General features: G+C 45.0%; 1 protein-coding gene across 1 annotated transcript in view; it reads right to left on the reverse strand.

The window, feature by feature from the left end:
- The window catches only part of T265_04390 (hypothetical protein), a gene marked incomplete at both ends in the record, with an annotated part of 31,627 nt that extends 16,029 nt beyond the window's left edge, over window positions 1–15,598 (reverse strand). Inside the window, 9 exons of the mRNA XM_009169129.1 lie at window positions 336–468; window positions 958–1,071; window positions 3,075–3,213; window positions 4,310–4,541; window positions 5,748–5,993; window positions 6,101–6,189; window positions 11,268–11,394; window positions 13,844–14,001; window positions 15,019–15,598. Of these exons, the coding sequence (XP_009167393.1) occupies window positions 336–468; window positions 958–1,071; window positions 3,075–3,213; window positions 4,310–4,541; window positions 5,748–5,993; window positions 6,101–6,189; window positions 11,268–11,394; window positions 13,844–14,001; window positions 15,019–15,081 (1,301 nt within the window). The remainder of the gene's footprint in view (window positions 1–335; window positions 469–957; window positions 1,072–3,074; window positions 3,214–4,309; window positions 4,542–5,747; window positions 5,994–6,100; window positions 6,190–11,267; window positions 11,395–13,843; window positions 14,002–15,018) is intronic.
- Window positions 15,599–20,144: the final 4,546 nt, after the last annotated feature.

Genomic DNA, 20,144 nt, shown 5'->3' on the forward strand with positions numbered 1-20,144 from the left:
AAGGAAGAGGGGGGGAGCGAAGAATGAACAGATTTTCACGGAGGGTCAACTAAATAGAACGTGTGCTTCATTTTTGACCCATTAACTTCGCAAGACTAAGCTGGGATTCTGTCTCAACTATCTACATCACCAGTGCACAATACTACACTTGAGTGAACTCACATGTCCCGACAGGCACGGTCAAACAAGCATGTGCGATAGAGCCGAGTTATCTGCCGGAAATCGGACAACGCAAGACGCCAAAACGACCAATCCAACTTAATGGTATGCATAACACAAACCCACTAGACTCGCTACTTAATATCATCCAAGCACGAAGGCAAAAAAAGACTAACCTGGGAAAGAGAGTACAAAAGAGGGGCACATAGATTAGCAAGTCCGTTGGAAGGCTGCATAAATCGGCCAATCCGTGAAAATAGACGATCCCGTTGGTAGGGGCTTCATTTAGCTGAACTGAACATCCGTCGGCTAAGGGTAAATGAAATCACAATCAAAGAGAGTGATACCCGCAATTTTACACAATCAAGCTATCACGCCATGCAGACCGTGACTTCAAAGGTAAAAAAGTCCTAGCTGTACGACGGTATATCAAAAGGTGATGAAGAGCTGAGAATGTAAAAATCATGCTTCCCATTAGCATCTACGCTGTGACGTAAAGGCTTTATTCGATATATAACATACAGATTGTTGAATGCAGAAGCGAAATACTGAATTTGGTGATCATGTTAACACAAACCTCGATAATCGACGTGAGCGGTGAGGGGTGGCATTATTTCGGGGGATTGTAAACATGAGGACCCCGTATGTAATGGGCTAAGTGTCCTGTACGTATACCAGCTAGCTCGGAAACCAAAGACAGCGAAGTTTAAAGTTATGCGCGCACGCCACTGAGTAAATCAAGGTTTGCATCATAGATATCGACGAGAGTACAGTTATCAGAAAAATACTACCCATTACTCTGTGTCATAGTGAAAGGTTCCGGACGACACTCCATTGGGATGTCCAAAAGGCTCAGGCAAGGTAGAGAGGAAAGGTCTTCCTCCAACTGTTGTTGTTCGAGCAATTTTTGGCCTGCGAAAAAGATACAAATGATGGAAGTGTAAGGTGCAGAGGAAATCTCGGTTTAACAGGTGTTCCAAAATTCAGTGGGTTTTGTGCATCGTAGTATAACGTTTCTCGTCCATTAAACCCTAAGCAGTTTTCTGGTAGGCACGCAAACACGTGACAAACTGGTAGACGAGAACATACAAAACGCTGTTACAGTTTCACGGCATAAGTACTATGATCCAGAGTTCAAACTGCACGAAATCGTATCGTTGGGCGAATACTAAATTCATCATAGGAACACGCCTTCCAAAACAACTGGAAACAAAGTCACGGTGTGGTCTTGACGCAGCTAGAAACTCCTAAGAGGTGCACATTGTTAACGGCATGAAGCATGGTAGCAACATAACCAGTGCGCCATTAACCAGACGTCAAAGACTACCTATAATTGAACTTATGAGGCATTCGTCCACATCCGAACGAAATACAGCAGACCACCGTAACCCTTTGCCAGATCAAGCGATCTTCCAAATACCGCGGAAAGGAGCATGTGTTAGCAGATCAGCGGTGAAGATTTATTGCTGTCCATTACGACGACAGGAAAAGTACTTCAGGATCACCACAATTAAACGGCCAATCGTATCCAATTTGAAAATCAGGAAACTCACAACTCTGAGGGGGTACAAAGGTGCGACAAAGCATTTTCTTATTCCTCTATGGACGCACGTGCTCATTACAAAGCGAGGAAGTTTCAGTACTTATTCCGCCGGAAAGTGGTGACAGCAGATAACCATCTTCGCTTACAGTTTTTGTGTTACATCTATTGCATCAGTCCTATCCTGAGTTTATTTCGTTCTAAACCATCTGGTGATATATTTATTCGCGAGAAGAATCCTACTACGAATGTCATTCGAATGGCTATGTGAATTTTCGTCTTCGAAAATTAAATTCTACCAATTTCCGCACCGAGATCCGCTAAAAAAGGGTCGAAAAAAGATTGTTCAGCTGTAACACCCTTCCGGTGCCTAGCTGCCATGCCACCCGAAGGAAGCACGAGGGCTGGGATACTGCCAGGCTGCCCAAGCCTGGGCAGGGGGAGTCGACAGGCCGAGGTCGGGTTCGAACCACGGAGCTTCCGGTCAGTAAATTCGCGTTCTAACCACTTGAGCCATCTAACAAAGGGTAATTTCTCAGTAACCACCCTGGCTGGAATAGCATCGCAACGTGGTCTACACCCACATGGGCTGGCACCCTGCCTGCAAATAATTCTCCTCATGAGGAATCCTTCGTGAGGTCCAAGAAAGCAGAGATCTAGTCAAAAAACACTGAACACGAAACCGCTATCATCCAGTGGATATACAGCCAATTTCATCTCCACATAGAAGCAAATACGTAAACAATAGTCCTGCTGAGTTTGGATGTCTTCTCATCTGGTTAGTTTGATCACTAAGTCAAACGGTGTAGCGTAAGCACCCGTGAATTATGAGTGTCAGTAATCCGCCACTGATACTTTCCTGGCATCCAACTCTCGTTTGTTGCTTCAACTGTGACAGCGTCCACATCGCGGCGAACCGGTTCGGCAGGCCAGCTAAGCCAGGCGACGCTGACCGAAGACCTGAAACTGAGTGACACGCAACGTGCGAAGAGATATGCATCAGCTGTTGTCTAGACGTAACGCACTACTCATAAGGTTGCAAAAACCCACGACCGGCTTCATTGAAATCCCCCATCAAAACCGAATTTGGGTGCAACTGAAAGTATTTGTCGGGATATACATCGGGTTGTGCACTGAAATCAACTCTTGGTTCGGTAGCCAGATCGGCAGTTCAATCCAGCGACTTCGAAATTCTGGTAGCTCGGAATTGTACGCGGTCGTATGCCTTCAGAGAAACAACCAACTAGTGCTCGGAAAAGTTACCCATGCTGATTTATCATCAAATTCCATATAAATCTCACAGAACTGACTCATTATCTAATAGTGAAGTTAAAATTTTGGACACGTAGCACATCGACGGTTGAAAAAAACTCACTTTTTTGTGCCCACACCTGACGATCTGCGTCAGTCAGGCCTTCGGTAAGCTTTGAAAGAAGCATCTTGCTTCGCTTTGCTTGTTCAACCTTCCACGATTCGTCTGGCTGCATTGTTGTCAGTAGCGAGTGCTTGTTATCCTGTGAAAAGTAGCGAATTTTCAAAGGATTTCACGAAAATAGAAAGACAATGGATAGGGCCAAGCACACGTAAAGCTAGGGAGATAACAACTACCACCTGTTGTTTGGAACGAATCAGTCATAATGAAGTGTCAAGTGCAGAAATGTCGATCGATTATTATTATAGCAGTCTTCCTCCAGGAGTGACAACGGTCTCGAAGCTGGCACTCACCCCAACCCCAATGCAGAACTCAAAGCGTCCTCCAGCCAGTGACTTTCTCTAATCGGTTCTTGTCGAGCTTTGCAAAATCTATGATATTGTACTAATGGATTACTCTCCTGAATCCACCGATTAAAGACGCTGATTTAGAAGTCCCGAACAGTACATGATAGCGATACAACCTATGCCTAGAGCTAAACATCAGTTTGGAGCGGCTTCCATTCCATCCTGGTTTTAGATTCGCAATCGGTTTTTCAGAACGCCTGCCTCCAAATACCTTTGATCACGCCATTAAAATTCGCATGAGAAAAACATTCGTACGTTACAGCTTTTATCCTCGTATTTTTGGCAACGCGGACAAGGGCAAACCGACCGTCCGTCCAGCAACTAGGAGCCCTGAACAAATCAACACTTTTCTCGATAAATTGCACTACTCATGAGGCTGTTGAAAAAATTCAACCTTATGAGCGATGTTCTGCTAAAAAATATACTGCGACATCCCTTACGTGCCTACGTGCAGCACACACAGTTGAAGAATACCACAAACGAAAAATTAATCCATAATTCACGCACCAAGTTAGTGTTCAAATGAGTGTACTTCGCTAAATTCGCACTCTCCCCTTTGTTTCGATCTGTTAGCTCGCTTTCCTTTACACATCTACACCACAATTGACTGCCGAAAGGGACGGGAATTGTTCAGCTTTAGCAAATCTGGCAGCTATTGACTGTCTATCACGCAAAGAAGGTGCTGTCGCCATCCAAAAAGCCAAAGATGGACTCAAACCGCTTGGCCTTCAACTCAAGAATGAACATGAGTTCAACCCTGGGGAGAAATGGCTTTCTGTAGTGGTAAAAGTTATCAGTTGAATGGAATGTGGTCATCACTCTCCTCCTCACCAGAAAGTACTGCTGAACAATGTCCTGCAGCATGGTTGGCCTTGCTTCAAGATCTGCACGGAACCGCTGAATTATTTTCTCGATTTGCAACATTTCCAGAAGATCCGCGTCATGATTAAGGCTGTGAGCTAGACCAAAGATTAAATTCAGACCGAAACGAGCCGACTCGTGACGGACAGCGAGTTCGTACTGATGCAGAAAAGCTTCAACGCGTTCTTTCGGAAATCCGTCACTGCAAAAAAAAACGAATCATCATTCGCCCAGAGAAGAACCTGGTAGGTGAAAATACATCGCAAAAGGAGAATAATTGCCTTGGTACATAATTGGGTTAATCTATTGATTAACGCTTACACTGGGTATGTCACCAAACGTCTTTGGAACATCAGTTAATGTAACGCATACAAACTAAGAGGCTATAGCAACGTTGGTATTTAAATGCCGATCACATGTAGTAAATGTGCTGTTATGACGTAACCACTGGATGACACTGTGAAACTATTCAGTAAGAAAACAACCAAACAGAAGCAAACGAATTTCACTGACTCAGAGGTAGAATCACAAGAACTGGGGCCTCATATAAGGACAGGTTTAGATAATACAAGTGGTGGGATCACATATAATCCTATGCATCTATACCAAACCCACTCAACATTTCCGCTTGGATGACATAGGGATGACCGTCAAAACGTAGTAAAGTCATCGTCCTGCCTTGCTACGTAAAGTGGCGCAGCGACTAAGAATTTGGCTATCGAACCCGAAGACATCTTACCTAGTAGGAGCGAAGTAGCTGATGAGTCAATGGTGGCGTTCAGTTCCCCTCTTGATATTTCTATGTATGATCAACCAAACAACGAAGAGTAATACCAGGGTCATGGAAAGCGACCAGACGCACGGAACAGAAGAAATACCCCGATATAGTGAACATCGGCCCAAGTGAGTCCAGGGCCCCTGCGGAACTATATCACAAGCCAGAGCCACAGTAGAATCTAGGTTAAAACGATCGCTCACACTAATCTTTAAATACCAATAGCTATGCGAACAGATCACAATGACGCCAATTACACATACAGGAAATTCATTTTTTGTCAGCTGAAGCTAAGTTGTAAGGTAGCACTTTGTAGCACTCGGTAAGTGGTGTTTATCAGCAACAGTCCGGACAATATGAAAGAATGACGTTCGCAGTTTATGTACACGGATGCGAGCCTGTATAAAATTCCCATAAACTAGTTAGCGAAACTGGCGGAAAAAGCGTTCAAAATAAAATGCAATGGGGATATTTTTCGGTGGATTTCTAACCACACCAGTCAGAAAAAAATAGTTGTTTCGATAGTAACAGAATTTATCGGCATTGTGTGCGCTAAAATTCAAACACCAAGTGAGTTGTGATAAGTTAAACCCATGGTACTGTGATAGAAATATCATATCTAGTTGAACTCACCGAACCACTTTCGTGAATACTTCACGCGTCCGGCCAGAGAAGTCATTCAACTCGTCACACTTGACACCCTGGACGCCCACGTGGAAACTGGTAGTTCGGGTTGACTGGTCCACACCGCTAATTCCACCAGCCCAATCCAGACCGTATCCGGACTCGATGAGTGCTCGGTAGAGTGGTGCGTTATCCCCATCGATCAGCAACTTGGAAACAATACCACAAACAAAGTTTGGATAGGTTTCTAGAATGCTGAGAAAGCAAAAAACCCGTTTTGAGGTCCAAGAAATAGTAAACAGGTTATTAATACAGCCAGGATTAGATTACCATAGTCGCGTCTCCAAACACAGTTAACTCACTCGCCCAGTCGATAACTCAGTGAAACAATGCATTGTCTGTCAGGATCCGGTGCCATTGGATCAGCCTCAGAAGTGAGATTGAGTGTACGCTGTAAAAAAAGACGGAAAAACAGGGATGTTGAGCGGATGACTGAAGCAGCCCCATGTAGACCAGTTATACCAGTATGAGATGAAACCGCAAACCTAGACTTCGTGCTGCATTCGTGGAACGGATTACGGATACCCATAGATTCCAACAACCTAAATGAGGATGAAAGGATCCAAAACAGACAACACAAACCACTGGTTTGTGTGAAAACGAAGCCTTATGGCACAGTATTGGTTTGTGTCTAGCTTACTGTAACTGACGCCTGCATGTGCGGAAACCGGATCTAAGAAAAAGTTTATGGGGTTTCTAGGATGCGATCCGGTTTTGGCCCGAAGTATATGCCTTGTCATTACAAGTGCATCCCGTAGAAAAAAAACGATCTGCCGAAAAGTAGACGCATTCGTTAGATACAGAAGTTGACATTATCCACCCAAGTGATCGGAAATACCTGAAATCCAACGATAAGCTATGGCTCCTTCCTACTCATCTATCATATGAATCAGCTCCGGGTGCCAAACCAGTGAGGTGGAGTGACACCTACCAGTGGAAATTCAGAAAAGTCGGGTAAGCAAAAAATCTCCGTCGACATAATGTGCAACTCCTCCGGATTAACTGACAAAGGGGAAGATCGCTCGTGAATAGTGGATGCTCCGGAATATGTTAAAACCCGACGTTTATCCATTACTGTATCCTAATATAATATTTGCTATGTTGAAAAAAAAATGTTCAGACGTGACATCTTTCAGCTGTGATGCCACTTAAAGGAACCACGAAGACTTAGATACTACCAAGTTGCCCAAGTCTAGAAAGGAACAGTCGAGATCCTGAGGCTGAGTTGGGGAAGCCTAGGATATAGCTGCCGAAAATGCACGAACTCATTCTGTGAGGACCATGACAGACGACCGTCCTTTAACTTTAACGGTCCTAAAAACTGACTCGCAGCAGCTTTACGAGCATCCCTTCAAGAAATTATACTACGATTTTTCAAATGGCGTAGGAACTGAAACATCAGGCGGCCTCTGTGCAAAAGAATCGGTTGGGGAATATCATCAACAAGAGATCCGGTTGGGATTCAGCTGAGTATTTCATCAAAACCAAATTAGTGTGCGAGTCCATTTCGCGAAATTAGGGTTGAAGAAGAACCTAAGGTTGACGTAAACTCGGGAGCCACGCTTACTTGATGAGCCGGTAGTGGACTTCCAGAGTTTTCAGAAACCTTGTGGGTACTGTTCCTTCACGACATCAATCAGGGTGCGTGGGATCCCGAGAAGCCTATCCACGCAAAGTTAATCATCCTTAGTGGACACATCAAGTGGATACGAAAAATTCGACAATAGAGGCAGTTTCAGGCTTTCCCACAAACGGTAAGTGCGGTTTACAAATGGAGAAAGAAACTAGAGTCATATAGCCCCTGGAAGTGACCAAAAACACAAAACAACCGAGAAGCACCAGTAAATATCAAACTAAGTAAAGAATACATAAGGGATGAGAAGAGAATGATGGGAGGTTGGATAGATGGATGTTGGTAAGGGCTATGGGAACTTGAAAACAAGGGAAATTTCGAGAAACAACGTGGAAGTGAATTCCAAAAATGAGATCCTATTCAAAATGGAGGACAGCCCTGTGCTACGAAGCAAATTCAAAAGTTGAAATAGACGAAGATCAAAAGGCATGTCCACCCAAAACAAAATGCTGGTGCAAAATGCCCGTGCAAGAACAAGCCTCTCTGTTCCATGGTCCTTTCACCCTGAGATGAATCCATCATAGCTTCAATTTTCAGTAAAAGAATCTGTTGTGGTAGTAACACAAAGAAGTTGGCCAAAACTGACTGCAACTGTCCTTCAGATGTTGTGTAACCGGCGTGAAAAGCGCGTTCGAGAGGAACGTGCAGGTCTATGCTCTGGTTGAGGTTGTGCTGAGCAAAAGTCTGCCCGTTCCTGGATTCCGTTACATCGTAACATATACCAGTGGCAGAAGGTTGCAGTTTTTTCTACGCATACGTATGGCACTCGGACTTTCGGTTCGCAAAGGGCTGACGGTCTATCGAAAAGTGTCATCAATTCGCACCACCAATGATATCTGCTTCTCTCTCAACATTGCCGTCGATGATATCCTTCATTGGACACCTGTAGTTCTTGTACAGTCGACATCTTCCAAGGGACATCAGTCAAGGGTTTGTAGTTGTCAGAGAACATTGCATAGCATACAGACCATACAAAACTTGCTAACCTGACTAGTAAATATGGTTGAACGATTCAAGTGTCTTCCAACCTCACAATGCGGAATAATCCTCCCGCATTGAGTAACACCACCATCTGTCATCAGCCTCCGGCGATGAACCAGAAATGGTACTAGTGATCAACATTTACCTATCTTTCATCCAATTGTTCATTCGTCGGCATGAAACATTCACGTAGCACTCAAAAGAGTTGGAAGACACGAGTCATAGGGGGTTGCGTAAATGAGATTTTTGTTTTTGTTTTCGCTTTCGTTTTCTGTCATTTTGTTCGTGTTCTGCAATCATTGCACAGCACTTACAATTTGCACCGTTGCCAGGATAAGGATCCCATGGCCTCAGGGTTCCGGGAACGAGCATGCCCGGTCCTTCCTGAGAGTGGCAAAGACTGGTGAAGGAGAGACCGACCGGAATAAACGGCAGTGAAATCCCTTCTGAATAGTCCATAGAAAGTGACCCTAAATACAGCTAAAGGTGGTCCGCAAAACTGAATGGGATCACTGCGAAAAAACCTGGTAGCGAAGTTCGGCTTACGGAGCATCAGATAATGAGTAGGTTTATGGAGGCAAGGATGTGAGCATGTGATGGTTCAATGGCCTGACGAGGCTTTCCGATTGAATGGGGAGCACTTTGTTGAAGCTGGATGCAATTTTTCGGCGATGATTGCAGCAGAATCGACGGTGTGTCATCAGAGCTTGGAAGGTTCTTGCGTTGAGCGACAGGCTTCATCAATGAAGCTAAAACAGAACTCGCCCAAAGTGTGAACTTCACGAAACATTTACCGAGGAATGAGAACATGGCTGATCGAAGCTAAAAACGAAGAAACCCCAAAAGTCACTCTAACAGCCTTAACGTCGAACAAGAGGCCGAGAATTTGATGTACCTACAATAGCAAAACCTCATACTGACTGTAGCTCCTTTGACTAGTGGGAAGTGAAAAACTTGAAAGCTTTTAAGACAACGGCTGAACGAAGCCAGCACACTTGCTATTCGAACGTCGTAGCCAGATATCGAACGTCACGAGAAAGCACATAGAAGACACCAAAGAATGCAGTTTACTTCGAGGAAGAGTCTGTTGGCCAGGGGCTAAGGAGCAATGTAATGAAGTGTGCTAGAACCTGTTGACAGGAGACAAAACATGGAGACATTACTCCCTACAATATCTAGAGCTGTGCTATAAATCACGGAGCTTTGGTCCCCGGACGTCATGAGATCGTTTACAGTCAGGGCTAGCAGTAATCGGTACGTTGTGGTCATGGTAGCGGGACAAATCGTGATAGCATGGGGCGGCACTCGTACCAAGTCAGTGGGGGAACACGATGAGTGGAACAATATCATACTAGACTGTAAAGGGTCACCGGGTACCGAAGAAGATTCTGGCAGACCAAAAACCACCCACTGACGAATGGCCTCGCGAAATATAACAATCCGCCCAATAAGGAATGGCTGGTAGCCAAAGGAAATGGTTGGGAAGCAAACTTGTTACCAGTATCGTTACCAGACTAGGCTTCTGTAAAGCCCAACACAAGCAAGTCTCCCATCATACTGATCAACAAATCCGTCCATGGTCAACTGCGTACTTATCCTCGGAAAAGCTATGAGACGACAGGACAGCAAAATAAAACTTGGAAAAAGTGCAAGAAGGAAAAGACGACGGACAAGAGGATTCGGTCATTTGAATGAACATTAGTGCTGGATGGGGTCGTTCGTTGCAACGAACACTTAAGTTAATTGGAAAGATTACCGAGACCCCTGAAGTAGTGGATTGTGGTCACAATAGTTGGGGATTTGATTGTCAATCGTCAAGGAAACGTACACACGGTACGAGGATCAGCGTAGTTAAACTGAAACCAGCTGGGGAAGCAGCAAGACGCTCCAGAGCAAACGCTGAATGCCACAACAACCAAGCGAGTCGGAAGGACTGGAGATCACTAGAATGTGCGTCGACGTTAGAAAAGGGAAGGCGCGGAATGGATGCGTTCAAACTGGAGGAATTCTCAACCGGCCGATGAGTTGAAAATGACCGTTTTGTTCGACTGTGTTACTTCGTCAGCGCCAAATATTCCGACAACCCACAGAAGAGTTCAGATATACGCCCCGGATCAGCAGGCTTTTCGAATTTTACTCAAAAACGTATTTTCGCTTTCGTATCCCCTCGATATCCGTGTTTCGCAATAACCAACTCACTTTCCCTAAGGTAATATATAGTCTCATGTACTGCGGCAGTTGTATCACTAATGGTGGACACTTCACAGATGAAGTTGTGCTGCTGACATCGAATTCAAGGCTGTCATTCGTCGAATTAAAAGTTCATTGGTTTCGGCCAGAAGAGGCTCCCAATCAAAGCACCCAGAACGAAGCTCTCAAAACACAACAAAACTCAAATTATTCTTATGTACTTGTGGAAACATACTTCTTCCATCCACTGATATGCATAAACTATTTTTGGAAGTCGGTACTGCTTGTACCTGGTGGAAGCGTCGTTGAATTAACAATGAGGTTTGCCGAAAAGTCATGACTAGGTCCCAATACCCCTGCTTTCATTTCAGTGTTATTTGTATGACAGACAACAGAATACCGCATCAATGAATGTTCATGGTAGTTAGTAAAAGTTGGAAAGAAGTGAAGTGGTCAACCGATAAGGTGTTAATACAGGGTGAACAGTTTACTTCCAGGTTTGGACAGGGTTAGATCATCCAGACTTCCCCGTTGGGTGTCCGATGACACTGAACACCTATGGCTGAAAGGCGTTAACTTTCCGAACGTGCTAACAACCATCTGATAGAGTCGCGTTGAAAGATAGTGAAAATCGAAAAGTGAATTGAGACAGCGCTGTGGCTTACCGGTTCTATCCACGCAGGTTCCAATTGAACCTTATTATCTAACTTGATGGCATCATAGTGTCGTAAGTATTCATTATCCAAAAACTCCAAACACCAATCCAGGTTGGCGTCACCGTAAGTGTAGAAACTGGGGAGGGAAAAAAGCAGTCAACCAGAAGAATCCAGACCAATGTTATGCTTACAGTTTTTTGAATATCAACCTAAAATCAACCTCCCCCCGAAGAAATACCCATCTCCAAAATGGATAGGGAAGGTAATAAAGAAACAATAATAAAACAAGTAATAAAGAAAATAAATGAAACACTCCGTCACAAGGCCATTTTGTCGAAGGTAAATTTTCCTCTGGAATAGCTTTCGTACGTGGGGAGTTTTGTAAGAGTGCAACCGTGTTTTCGTATGATCCTGTGATCAAACAATTTGGGGGCGTAGTTTCGGAACGGCATAATAAAAGGTGAGTACTCTGGAGGGAAACCAGTCACAAAGGGACATGACCTCAATGGCTTTCAAACGGGAGGGAATTTCTCCAGGAGATTCAACGATAAGAGGAAACAGGGGTTATAGATTCGGAAACATTAACTACTGAAATAGTGAGTGTAGGTGTGATTCATTTCATGTTTGAGTCACATTGACATTCTTGCTTCCAAATTACCTATCCACTTATCTCCCAATAACAGGAAACGCTATGCGTACTGGCACTGCAAGACGCACTCCACTCTGCGACTAATCAATGGTGCCACATGGTGAGAGAATGACCGGATGCGCTTTATTTACGTGTGGTCTTGTCTAGGTGCCCGATACTCTCTCCGGGACTGAAAAAAACCCCGACTACTAACATGCAAGTGTCCACGACATCCATCAATTAGAACGCCGGAAGGAATTCGACACCTATCTCTCTGTCATCGCTCCATCAGTCTACACATAAAGGGCCCACCGATACCGTACCGAAGTAGTAGTGGTTAGACCGCGGCGAGACGGTCCAAGTGGTTGGAACGCGAATTTACTAACCGGAAGGTTCGTGGTTTGAACCCAATTCTGCCTCTCGACTTCTGTCTGGGCTTGGGCAATCTGGCAATATCTCAGCCCTCGTACCTCCCTCTGGTTGCATGGTAGCTAGGCACCGAAGGGTGTTACAGGTGAACGTTTTTTTTGTGGTGGCATGGCAGTTAGGCACCGAAAGGGTTCTACAGCTGAACTAAACCAAGGAAAAGAGACCTGACGACAGAGTATACAACAGGCTGAAAAACTATCATAATACATCATATTCGGACTGGGTCTCAAATAAAATGGTGTTTGGTCCAACAACTCGATTCTTTGGCTTAGCCACTCAAGTTGTCCCTGTCGAATAGTATATACCACCATCTGCTACTTATAAGTAGCTAGGTGTAGTATAATTTGAAACATTGTCTCGAATCAGAAAAACCAGTAGACGACCGATCGTGATGAAGTGCTCCATTCGGTCGAGGACTAATTACTTATCCTACGATAGGATTCATTTGCTTCAGCATCAACAAAAACAGATCTGGTGAATATCGCCTATAGAAGTACCATACTAGTCAGATGGTTTTTCCCAAGTGATGGCCAGCAAGTGCTGGGTGCGGTGGTACTTGGAGGGGTAAATCAAGTAACGTGTCACACTTGTAAACCAAGCTGATACAGGAAGAAAACACGAAGGCTAAGATATTACCCGGTTGCCCAAGGCTAGACAGGAACAGTGAAGATACTGAAGTTGGGTTCGGACCACGGATCTTCCGGTCGGTAAATTCGCGCTTATACCACTAGCTATCTTTTGAAGATACTGAAGTTGGGTTCGGACCACGGATCTTCCGGTCGGTAAATTCGCGCTTATACCACTAAGCTATCTTTGCCAAGGTACAACGTGAACTGTTGTGAACACTGACCTAATGCGATTCAATGCTCGCTAGGACGGACTGTCCAGAAGGTAGCGGTCAAGTGAAATGTAGCCCGGAATAATTAGGCAAAAGCGTGGGTTCGAATGGGTACGACAAAATGGGTTACAGGCACTGATAAAAGTAATAAGAATGTTGCCATAAATAGTTTGCACAACATACGAATCAAAATGGACAAGAGTAACTGGATGCTCACACAAATCGGAAGCTCTTAAGTAGACCTCATTGATAGTTTGATTAAAAAGTTCACACGATAATCCCTTGTCCTGAAAGGACAACATCATGGGGAGAATCTATTTATAATCTCTTCTGAGAGGGGTGCCTCCTCAGTTACAGTTACCTAAAATCTGGATGATGTGTAAAGCTTCAGCGGTCTCTCCAGAGGGGTCTTCTCAATGGACGAGCCTCCTTTAGGCAGTACGTAAAATACTTTCACAAAAGCAACAAGTTCGTGCTTTTAACGTGTTCTGTGATGAACTGAAAGGTTGAATGTATATGGGTACGAAAAATATAGATCCCAGTAGACTCGTTTGGGTTCAAGCGTTTTCATGAGGGTAGATGCATAGTCACAATTTAGTTATCCGTGGCCATTACACGGTGTCATAATAACGCATAGATTAACCAAACTGAACATATCCTTTCGCAGTGAAACGATACTAGACTACTTACAGAGCATTACTGGGATGGTAACAGGAGCTGTGGAACGCTTTCAAAGCATCCCAGGTGAGGGACGGTATGCTCTCTGGATGACCACCACTTACGAATCCATATGTATGTGGAAACAGGTTGTTTTGAACTGCTTGACCAAAGCGGTTGAGAGAATTCGACTGCGTGAGGGGGAGAAAAAATGAAGGGAGCGTGGCTAACATATGAGGAGCATCATTGGGCAACAAACAAAATTCCCAGAAAAATGAAAACCATGTAATTACCTCGTAGCTCATCACCCACGACTGGGATGATGTAGACGTAGATGTAGAATATGTATTCGAGTAGGCCGGTCGGTCAACTTGCTTGAAATTTTTTAAGTATCGTATTATGACCCTCGACAGTATAATTTGGACTTCATTCTTGGGAAATTCTGATCTTACCAAATCCTAATACGCTCTGTGGCGCGTCATCACAAACGGTGATAAAGTGGCAATAACTGCTATTAAATGACATTATTAAATTTCATGAATTTCAGCAGCTATTCTACCCAAAATAAAAAGTATCGTATAAGACAGTCATTATTAAGGATCATTCCTAAAGCTTACAAACTTCATACCCATTCGAATCTATTTGAAGGTGAGATTACCAACTGGCATCATGTTCGGTGCAATACTGAAACATCCTTCGTAAGTCAGTGAATAGGCCACTGTATCCAAGTTTACTTTGAGATCGGTGAGAACACTTCGGACTCCATCATTAGATGGATAGTCTATCAAACAGCGAATGTTAAGTCATCGTTCGAGGTGCAAGACAGTGTATACATATCACGCGTCTAGAATGAATAAAACGTTTGTGCCCAACCTGTACTGTTGAACTGCGACGTGCTCGTCTCGAGTGTGAAACCTGAGACAGCCAAAACTATCTATTACTGATGGACTAAAAATAACGACGCTAGTTCTTCCCCCTTGGTATGGACTAACCCAGAAAATCAAACGACGATAGACGAGGAACTAATGCGGACACAAAGTTTGAGTGTCTATGTGTCCATAAGGCACTCAACAAACGATCAAGCGTCCCCAGTTAAATATTAGTAATAAGGTGCGAACCAATTAGACAAAAAATACACCTCCATAACAGATGACAATAAAAGCGCCAAAGGGACGAACGAAAAGAGGACAAATGAGTAAACAACTCACAAACACTCCTTTCATTTCATTGAACACAACCCCCTTTATTGTCAGTTCTGAAGATGGATTCATCAAATCCTTGGGTTCCAGTCGCCATCCTTCTTGCCTGGAGGTAAAGTGTTATCATAAGAATAGAAAATACATAAAGTCCAGCTCGTTTAACTTGGGGTTGAAAACAGCATCTGTGTAGACAGATAGTAGGTTTTGAAAGTCCTTGTCATTCATTGTGGAGAAAGGATACATTGTCCAGTCGTTTGCTAGCACGATGGTTTATTGCTCGAGTTAAATAATGCCTACCCGTAAGGGCATTCATGAAGCTTGCCTGGCTTCGATGAAGCATCTTGAAAAAGGGATCTCGCACCGGGTATTTCCGAGAACCACAGAGGACCGTGTGCTCCAGGATATGTGAAACACCTGAATTGTCACGAGGTGTGGTTCGAAACTGAACGCTTCAGAGGACTATAGTGACTAGATAAGTACGTTTACCTGTAGGTCTTATTAGAATCATCCCGTCTCAAGTGATAATACTTCGCTCCAGTCTTCTCATGAAGGAGTTCCGCAACCAGAAGACGAAACTCTGGGACTTCGAAGGACTAAAAAATACATGAACCATCCATAGAAGTTGCAGCGAAACACACCCTTTTCAGTAAAAATCCATGTACTAGTTTGTCTGCCTTCATCCCCACAAAAAGCAATTACACAAGTCGTCAGATGAACAGCTGAAATAGAAAGCAGAAGTACATTAGCTTGAGTTGCAGCCAAGCTATTACATGATTAACGTCATACATACTGAATGTAGGAATTAATCCCCATCGTTAACATACTACCTCGAAATGTATCAGTATAGTTGGCAGTATAAAGAGAACAACCATTCAGCTGTTGTACCCTTTCGGTACATAGCTACCGTTAAACTCGAATGAAGTGCCAGGACTGAGATACTACCCGGTTGCGCAATTCCAGATAGGGTCAACTGAAAGGCCAGAGATAAGGTTCGGATCATGAACCTTCAAGTCAGCTGAGCTATCACGAGCTCGAGCTATTTCAAGCGTTCTGAATTCTGGTGTTCCCCGAACAATCCGCACTGCTCTCGAACTGTTCCAAAACGACTTGTCTGGGACGGTCTCTTTCTCCAGGCTAAACAGACACTGGCTAGGGAATTCACGGCTATCCTTAAACAGAGCAGGTGGAATGCCGTTAGGACCGGAAGCATGCCGATGCTTGAATACAGATACGCAACTGTACAGCCCAACTTTCTGGTGTAGGCCAGGATTCCGCACTTCAGGTAACAGGTGGCCAAATGAATTGCTGTTCGAAGTAACGCGGCCAAATGAATTATTTTTGAATTAATGTGGCCAACGGTCTAAAGGTTCTCATTTTCTGGATGTCAAAGAGCCATTCTGGTCTCTGATATGTTCGAGGACCAGCCGATCGGATCAGGTGAAACAGCCTGTGGATGTTTCCAGCACTTCTCAGCTTCAATTTCTTCGGCCAAGCTTTATCAAGCTTCTCGATCTGCAAGGACACGGTTACGGGTGGAGACTAGATCTTGACAGCGCTAGAAAAGGACAGAGTTGCATAGAACAAACAGCGCGTTGATTGTCTAGGAATAGACGTGCATATCATCATCAGTGTAACAACCACGCACTGGTCCTGCAGAGGCTATAGCTGCCAAACTTTCGTTCGCCGATGATTTGGGGAGGTGGGGTAGGTAGCTACGCGTTAAAGGCTGTGACTGGCATAAAGAATAGGTAAATACAGGATTATCAGTGGACTTTTAATTGTGAAGATTTAGAATGGAGCTATGAACTGAAGGCGATAGCTTCGATGCACGAGCGCTCCTCAGGGCGCGACAGGGTAATGTCTGAAAATACTTCAAACCATCGACGTGACCAATGCAACTGAGTTCTAGTAATGGCTTACATACTTCATTGTTTGAGCCCCCTTGGCTCGTTTCTGGCCTTCGCGTGGTTGTCAGGAAAAGCCCTTCGAGGAATTCGGCCGACTGGCATACGGATCACCTGATAGCCCGCGTGACTTATGGTGTGGTCAGTTCATCTATGGCGGGCGAGTTATCTCTTCGGAAGCCATCCGACGTACTTCAGCATTACTGATCCGGTGTTCTCACCAGACTCGGAAAATGCTTCGAAGAAATTGATTGTCAAACACTGTAAGTATTTTGGCTTCCCTGTCACGCAGTGGTCGGGTTTCTGGCCTATATAATAATATGGAGTGCACTACATTGTAAACTCGACTCGTGACGGATGAGCTGGAGTCAAGCCTACGCCGCAAGTAATGCAGGTTCACGAAAGCTGCTCTCGCCTTCCCAATATAAATGAGAATATCATCTGTCGCGGAACCACAGGGACTAATACAGTTGCTCAGGTACACAAACTTGTCACCTACCCCAATGGGCTAATCCGCAAGTATGCGATTAGGGTTCGAGACAACCCAGTCTTACAGCAGCACTTTACACCTTGCACGTGTGAAGCACATGCCAAACCGTGAAGTAGAACTATTTAGAACATTTGTTGTTGTCTGCATCACGATGGGGTCAGATCCAAGAACTATGTCACCTGCATTCTCGATATCTGAAAGTGAATGCCCCGGAAGCACTCCGACCGATCACGCATTAGAGGCTGGTAGTGAGTCTTCCATAAGCATACCAATAGAGAAGTTGAAAAGGAAAGGTGAAAGACGACAGCCTTACCCGACACGCCTATCTACGAAGATGGCATACAGCGCCTTAAGGAGAGTCAAGAATTTATGGGGGACATCTTTGCTCCACAAACAGTCATAGTGCCCGACGGACCACAGAGTCAAAGGCAGTTTTCAAGTCAAGGAAGATAACCAAATTTGGTTGCTGAAGGGGGCGGGAAGACTCAGTGGCAAGAACGCGAATTCACTTACCGAAGGGTCCGTGGGTCCGACCTCGGCCTCTCGACTTCCCCTGTCTAGACTTAGGCAACCTTATCGTGAAGAAAAGCGGGTGGTGAAGGGTCTAAGTGCTAGCCTTCCACAATCATTCTGAGGTGCTTACGCCTCTAGGCACTTATTCAAGGAACCCAGATGGAAAGTGACAACAAGAGCGCCACTGGCATCGAATAGAAGCTATATCTTGCAGTGTCTCCAACCAGATCGTGGGGATCACGCAGTTCCCAAGGCGAGTTGAGCCGGCAGATCAAAGTTTTCGTGATCTCTAACATCTACGTCAAGTCAGTGATTAGTCATCTTTCTGCTTCCACCGGTCTGAATTAGACACTGAGGACAGCATTCACTTCGGCATGCGTAGTACATCGCTTAACCAATACAGCTTCTGGTGCTGGACACATTCTTCGGTGGTTTCCATTGCACAACCAAACACTCACTTTCTAGCTGCCTCGTTACGCGCTCACCGACACCAGCCTACTCGAGCTATGATGGTCGAAGACATGAAGACGTCTCAGTTCAGCTACCTGAATAGACCACGTCGCAGTCATAAAACACGACCCGTGCTGTAGTTTGATGCACACGTCCCTTGATATTCATGGATATGCCACTTTGTCTCCAAAAATGTCTCAAATTAACACACGTGACCCGAGCCATAGAGAACCGTGCATCAGATACAATAGAAAATAAAACAACATCCAAGATGCCCGTAAGGCCCCACGATTTCAGTGACTGCGTGTCCATGAGCATGACCTTACATTCTGTGAGTACAAAGATAGGATAACTTAGGTCAGCTCATCCGAAAACACCTGCGCCTTCTCCTTTGCATAGTCAAGATCGACAAGGTTTTCGTCAGCAGCAGGCTTTCAAGAGATGGCCCAAGTGGTTAGAGCGCAAATTTACTGACCGGAAGGTCCGTGGTTCGAATACGACCTCCGCCACTCGACTTCCCCTGTCTAGGCTTGGGCAACCTGGTAGTATCTCAGCCCTAGTGCTTCCTTCGGATGGCATGGCAGCTAGGCACCAGAAGGGTGCTACAGCTGAACGCTTTTTTTCAAAACCTTCCAGCGTTCGTCTGGTTATTTCATGGATCACAAAATTAAATGAAAATTGAGAGAGTAGACACACCTGAAAAGCAAGCCTGTTTGTGTACGCAAGCCTGTAGAGAGCTTTCCATAAACTACCACACGCTCGGAAGCATGAGAATACAAGGGACTTATTGTATTCCGGTGGCATGACACCTGGGCACCAAAAGGGTGTTTCAGCTGAACGATTAAATTTTGTTCGCTGGAAGCAGTGCCGCTGTTCCAGAATGTGACAAGGAGCGAAAATATGAAAATATGAGGGAATTCAGCTTGGAACCTTCTCTCTCTAGTTTCGGTCAACCTTCGAAGGATAAAAATTGAGAGCATCTTTGATACCACAGCTACCTGGCTGATGCCACGGTGCTTTTCACACAGCGTCCGCCTACCCTCTTTGAATATAGGAATAAATGTCGACATGCCCCATTCTGCAGGCATCTTCCCTTCACTCCATATCGCGCCAACAAGCTGTGTTGGATAGGTCACGAGAGACTTATCAAAGCGGCGGGGTGCATAAGGAGCATCGGGCAGATTAGTGATAGTGAAATGGCCCTGTTTGTGTGATGGGAGGGAGCTAGGCAAGGACATCGATGGACGCAGAACTGTGCGAACAAACGGCACTCCCCGGTTTCCCAGGCCTAGGAAGGGGGTTAGGTTGATGTACTCTATCTTGAGTCTTTGACTCAAAAGTCTGATCCAAAAGGCAGTGGGGAGGTGTAGGGTTTTGTTCGGGGGCCCTGCCTCTAGCCTCTGACTCAAAAGTATGACCCACGATGCAGTGAGCAGTATGGTTTTCTCTGAGAACTCTTCCCGAAGCCGAAGGCTTAACAGTCTGACCTGCTCGCCTCAGAGCGTTGACTTGACCCGAGGGAGCAGGGAGTAATGCACTACTGTCTCACTCCCGACGCAGCTGCGCACAGCAGGTGCCTTTTGAGCAGCACTGAATAATGCGCCGGCCGTCACGGTCAACCGTTGGGCACCCGAAGTATAGGAAGTAAATAAATCGTTCAGCTGTGGCACCCTTCCGGTGCCTAGCTGTCATGCCACCCAAAGGAAGCACGAAGGCTGGGATAATGTCAGGTTGCCCAAACCTAGTTAGGGGGAGTCAAGAGGCAGAGGTCGGGTTCA

This window comes from Opisthorchis viverrini (genome assembly GCF_000715545.1).
Source record: "Opisthorchis viverrini unplaced genomic scaffold opera_v5_72, whole genome shotgun sequence".
Lineage (NCBI taxonomy): Eukaryota > Metazoa > Platyhelminthes > Trematoda > Opisthorchiida > Opisthorchiidae > Opisthorchis > Opisthorchis viverrini.